Source organism: Propithecus coquereli, unplaced genomic scaffold, assembly GCF_000956105.1.
Source record: "Propithecus coquereli isolate 6110/MARCELLA unplaced genomic scaffold, Pcoq_1.0 Scaffold426, whole genome shotgun sequence".
Lineage (NCBI taxonomy): Eukaryota > Metazoa > Chordata > Mammalia > Primates > Indriidae > Propithecus > Propithecus coquereli.
Window position 1 is genome coordinate 160,288 of NW_012150019.1, and position 6,206 is coordinate 166,493.

At 43.9% G+C, this 6,206-nt stretch overlaps 1 protein-coding gene across 1 annotated transcript; it reads left to right on the forward strand.

Moving 5' to 3' along the window:
- Positions 1-4,158: 4,158 nt before the first annotated feature.
- LOC105817911 (butyrophilin-like protein 2) lies at positions 4,159-5,814 on the forward strand. Its single transcript, XM_012653753.1, has 2 exons — positions 4,159-4,501; positions 5,525-5,814. Exons 1-2 carry the CDS (start codon positions 4,255-4,257, stop codon positions 5,812-5,814), a joined length of 537 nt encoding a protein of 178 aa, XP_012509207.1. The 5' UTR covers positions 4,159-4,254.
- The last annotated feature ends 392 nt before the right edge of the window (positions 5,815-6,206 follow it).

Here is a 6,206-nt window from a genome sequence, read left to right on the forward strand (position 1 = left end):
GTCTGGCACGCGCCTGTGCGGGGAGCCTCTGCCCTCCTCAGCTGTGAGAGCTAACGTAAGACCTCATGAGCCAGAGGAGAAACTGAGGCACAGCTTTACCAAATCCTGTGTTCAGTTAGTACCAGAGGGGACCAGCAACATGCAGCCTCCTTAAGAGACCTTTCCACTGTGTCACCTGCCACTTTGGGGGTTCACAGGGACTCCCCTGAGCCTCAGATGGAGTCCTGTGAGGGGCAGGGGCATCATCTCTGCTTTGTGCAGCCGCAGGAAAGGGCGCTGCCTTGGGATGCAAGGGAGATGGAGGGGACAGCTGGGGACAGCTGGCCAGGCTCTGGAGGCCCTTTTAAAGCATTTCGAGTGTAAGTGAAGGCAGTGTCGTCATGACAACTGAAGGTCACACCCACCCCCTCCACCCTTGGCCCTGCTCTGGGTCCTGCACCTGGGCTCACTCCAGCAGGCTCCTAACCTCGTTGCTGTTGGGAGGGAGCTGCTGCTTCCTGGGTGCAGCCCGGGACCCTGTGACTAGGGCAGTAATTTTCCTTTTCCTTTTCTTTCTTTTTTTTAATCATGCAGTTGGGCTTCAGGTATCATTTTATTGTACCTAAGATAGGTGGTTTAAAAAATAACCAACTGATATTCAAGCCCCTTCCGGTTGCTCCTTTAGCTCCTTACCGTCTCCCTCCTCTTTATGGCCTCTTCTGCCAGCCCGAGAGGACCAGCCCGCTCCCTGCCCAGATGCTCTTGATCCTCATTGCCTCCTTCCCTCAGTACCCTGCTCTCCCTCACCACCTTCTATAGAAATGTGTGTGCTTTAGGTGAGCTTACGTGTTCCTTTCAGCCCATGTAGAAGTTTTTTCAGGAAAATCAGATGACAAACACACCCCAATCCCTGCCAGAGTCTACTGTGGCACCCTCGACCCCATCGGGTCATAAAGATAAAGGGAAAAGTTGCGGGAAGGTCAAAGGTAACTCCACAATGTGAGAAGAGGCACACCCAAGAGCCTTCTGCCTGGGGCAGCAAATGTGTCTGACCCCACAGAGACCTTAACAGGCAGAGTTAGTTACAGATCAGGAAGTCAAGCCAGTGTTTGGGGCAGGTTGACACACATCCGTGTCCCTCAAGGAGATTTTCAGTGAGGAGTTGCTCCTCTGAGTTCTCTGAGACAACTTGATACACCCATTGGAGACCCAGCACAAAAAACACAGTCCCATGTCTGCTCTTCCTCAATTGTGCCGACCTTCTGGAACCACAATACAACAAGGAGGAAAGAAGGAGCTCCCCTTTGCTCCCTGTCAGTGGGGGAACAGGGCTGTGGTCCTGGAGCTTTGCCGGTGAGCTGTGGTGACCGAAGAGCCCACGAAGTCTACAGCCGCCCCCGTGTTGTCCTCGTGAGTCAGAGGCCCAGAGGAAGGGACCACCGCAAAGGGCCACCAGGACACCCAGCTCCCTGTAGAGATCCTGAGACAGAAATCCCTGTTCCTACTCTGGCAAACCGTGTCATCCAGTTATAAAAATAATGACTAGTTTTTTGGAAATATTAATTATATTATCAGGCACTATGCTAAGTGCTTTGCAGGAATTCTTTTTTTTTTTACAACAGTTACAAAGATTAATAGATTTATCCTCATTATACAATTAGGAAGTAATCTTTGAGACATATGTGGTTTGCAGAAAACCACAAAGAAATTGTGATGTTTGCCTTGTAATGTATGTCTATCTAGTTGAAGGGTTCAAGTTCTTAATCACTTATGTGTGATTTTGTCAGCTCATTGGTCTCTATTTTTCTTATCTTATCCATGAACAGGTTGACTTTAATCTCCAATGTGGTATGCAGTTCTCAGAGACCAGACAGAATGTAGTTTAGTGTATGTGAGAAATGAGATAGTGGCACTAATGGAATATGCTAATTGAAAGAGGATTGTATGGTATGGTGACAAGATTATCAGGTCTCAAGGAATTAGTGTATAATTCAATGTACTTCACGCTCCAGAAGGGATTTAATTTTTCGGTGAATATCCAGAAGGCATTTCAGGAGCATACATACAATACTCAAAAAGAAAACAAAACAATAAATTTGAGCACAAATCACATGGGGAGCTGTGAACTAAACTGTATACAAAAGGGAAATTATGCAGAGCTGCTCTCAAGGAGCTCATATTCTAGTAGAACATCAATTACTAACAAACAAGGCTGCAGGATTTGTCTAGTACTTTAAACTTTAGATTTACTTGGATTCTGGAAAAACAGGAATTTTGTCTAACTATAATGTATCTAATTAATTGAATCTCCACACTCTATTTTGCTTCCTTTAGTCTCCATTAAAATCAATTGTAGCTCTTAATTACCTATGTCTAGCAGGGCAGGTCAATTTGAGATAGGATATCTGCCACAGGTCATGGACAGGGAAGAAAATCCTCAGTACGGGTAGAGATGAAGAAACAGTGTGTTTTATTAAGTAATTTCCTGTAAGACATATAGCTGGAGAAATAGCAGCAAACTAATCCCCAGTTCATTTTCTCTGATCCTTACACTTATCTTCAGATTTTAACAGATATATAGGGAAAGGAGATAATATTGTTTTAGGTAAAATTGCAGGACAAAGTAAACAAAATGCCGGAAGTAATTGGGAGTCAAATATTATTAATAACCAAAATAGAAGGGAGTAATCTGAAAATTAGAACTGTGTTGATAGTGACCTTCCTCTCTAGAAAGGTACCGAGCAGTTTTTGACCAGTGCCATGATGGGAATGTTATGCCTTTGGCTGTTGACTCCATGCAGAAAACCTACAATTTTATTCCTGTTTTTCTATTATAAGTGATCACAGCACATGCAAAAAACCATTCTTATCATTTGATAGAAGAAGATAACTCTCAATTTAGAATAGGGCAAAATTTGCATGGTCAGGGCCTGATGAGATGGAAATTGGAATATAACTGGGTCCAGGAACTCCCTCAGAGAAAATCTTCCCCACTCTCTACAATGGGAGAAGTAGACGCCTTTTGTGCATTCATCGTTGTTTCACGGTTGTATTTTGTGGACCTTCTCAATTCTTGATCTTGAAATGTTTCTCAAAGTTATCTGAGGACATTCAGCTTGGTCTGGATCTATAACCCCACATATGTGGAACATTGCAGAAAGAAAATATGGCGGCTGGACCAGAATTACAAGGTGTCATAAGACTACCGAGAGGGAAGTTTCTTAAATTTCATTGCCAAAAATCCACATGGGACTCCTGTTCAACCCCACCCATCATCAAGGCAGAGGGTGGGGTTGGCTCCGGTGCCCTCAAGCCCCACAGGTCCGTGTGCCTCTGCTCACGGTGTGTGGTCATCGAGGTGCTGTATACAGACACAGCAACCTTATGATATGGGGAGTAATATACAAATTTGTAGCTTAAGAAACCGAGGCACCGACAGATTGAGAAATAGTTTAAAATCATACATGTTGGAAGTATTAAAAAAAATTTTAGACACACTAAATTTAGCAGAGTTTAATTGGGCCAAGAATGATTCTGGAATCATGCAGCTCTCAGAGCCAGAACAGATTCAGAGAACTCCAGGCAGCAACTTGATCAGACAGCATTTCTGGACAGAAAGGGAAGTGAGGTACAGAGATAGCTCCATTGGCTAGAGCTGGCGTTTGCCTGTTTGAACATGGTTTGAACACTTGTCTCCCTGCAATTGGCTCAAGCAGGGCTGCAACTCAGTTTTTCACTACCAAAGTGTACTCCTCATTAGGCTTTCAGTTACTTGACATACTAGGTTAGGTTGCAGTTTGTTACATAAGGACTCAGGTACAGAGGTGTCCTCAGGCCAAATTTATAAATCCTTTATTTTATTCTGGGAGATTTTACTGCAAAATTATTTTATTATTGGTCTGTAAACTGAATAAAATTACAGATGGGGCTGGTGAGGGTTCAGCTACTGATTTTTTTTTTTGGACTGACACACATCATGGATGGTTCTTCCTTGGACGAGGACATCATCTACCTGGAGTGCACGAAACCACCACCTCTCCCAAGGATGACCTTGGCCCTCACAGCTCCCCTGGGATGCTCATAGGTTCTAAACCCCACTAGAGATTTTCTTGCTGAGGATATAATTTGCCCCATTTTGATACTTTCATTGTGTTTTCTCTGCTGTATTTAACAGCTTCCTTAAAAGTGATTGGACCTTCCCAGCCCATCCTTGTCAGAGTGGGAGAAGACATACAGTTGACCTGTCACCTGTCTCCCAAGGCTAATGCACAGAGCATGGAGGTGAGGTGGGTCCGATCCCACCGTTACCCTGCTGTGCATGTGCACGTGGATGGGGACCCTGTGCCTGGAGAGCAGATGGCAGAGTACAGAGGGAGGACCACGCTGGTGAGTGACGCCATCGACGAGGGCAGACTGACCCTGCAGATACGCAGCGCCAGGCCTTCAGATGATGGGCAGTACCGGTGCATTTTTGAAAAAGATGGTGTCTACCAGGAGGCCAGTTTGGATCTAAAGGTGGTAGGTAAGGATCCCAGATAGATGTTTTGGATTTAACATCTGTTCCTACCACTTTAACATGCTAGTTCCTGGAAAATTTCTCTGCACCTGTAATTTTCTTAATGTGCATTTGTCATCAAATTTACATCAAACCCTCCAGTGTGCAGGAAGTGTCATAGATACTTAAAGTCCACAAACTCAAATGGACCAAATGTAATTCCTTAGGTAATAGAACTTGTATCCTTTCCAGTATTTTCAAAAAGCGAGCATGTATTTATGGACGTCTAAGCATTTCACTCCATAAATTTACATAGGACTCATTAATTCATAGTTTGTTATTAAAATTTTGGAAAGTATGGTTACTAGGAAGTATAATAATGTGAGGAATAAACTAGATCCACTACATAAACAAAAATCATATAGATTGACAGCATTGGCAAGGACAGAGGGGGAAAGATAAAATCACTCCCTGCATCACCATTTCCCACTGTCTACATCTGAGAGAATCATTTTCCAAGGTTAGCAAATGCCATTGAGGGCATAGGCCCGAATCCTCGAGAGCCTACACTTTTCTCCCATGGATTCTCAATCTACATTGCTAAATACGTTTAGGAAATATCCACAGGGACACATGCTGAGAAGTCGAATGGGCCTCGTCATTTTCTGCTATTGGACATAGATATTTATAAAATTTTCATCTTTGAGAATATTCTCTCACTCACTTTTTTTTTTTACTCCTGTCCATGTGATCCACGCCCTGTCAAAGTTATTTTGTTCTCAGGGACAGAAGAATAATATTGGATTTGAAAATATGTCTTATCTCTTAATCTGTCTCAGAATAGTTTAGGAATAAAAAACATAAAAATAAAAACAAATAAACAAAATAAGATGACATCCCAGCCAGGCTCTTCCCTTGGTGGAGTATAATTCCCCCTTAAGCTTTGCTGTCTTCCCTACGCCCTCCGTACCCCAACCTTCTGAGTGACGTCACGGCCACACAACCACCCAGAGAGACTCTAGGCCTTGGTTCCTGGATCTCTATCCCCAGGTCTGGGTTCTTCCCCGCTGATCACCATGGAGGCCACCAAGGCTGGAGAAACACAGCTGACGTGCTCTTCAGATGGGTGGTTCCCGCGGCCCCACGTACAGTGGAGGGACACAGAAGGGAAGACAATGCCACCATCTTCTGAGAACCTGACTCAAGGCAGCCACGGGCTGTTCCACGTGGAGACATTTCTGTTGGTCACGAACATTACTGCTGGGAATGTGACTTGTTCCATCAGCAGCCCCCTTCTGAGTGAAGAGAAAACAGCAACTTTTTCTCTCTCAGGTTGGTGATTCCATATGTTCCCCTCAGGTTTGGGAAACAAACATCAAGACTAACCCAAACTTACACATTTTATTGCTTTTCTTTAAAAAATTTTTATTTTCTTCTCTGCGAGGAAGTATCCTGCTATCTCTTGGGAGGCTGGTTTTCAGGACATCCAGGGATCTCCTCCCCTGAGTTTCTCCCTCGCATCCCCAACTAAGGCCTAAAATTGTATTTTTTGTTGGGTGTAGACTAAGTTGAGTCTGTCTTCACTATAACTCCAAATTCTCCTCTTCTGACGTGAAAACTATTACAGCCCTTTGTTTTTTTGCGCCTCACGGTGGATTTTCTTCTGGATTAGAAACTAATTTTCCCTAATACCATCTTCATGGTTGTGGCCTGGGGAATTTTATCCTTTTGC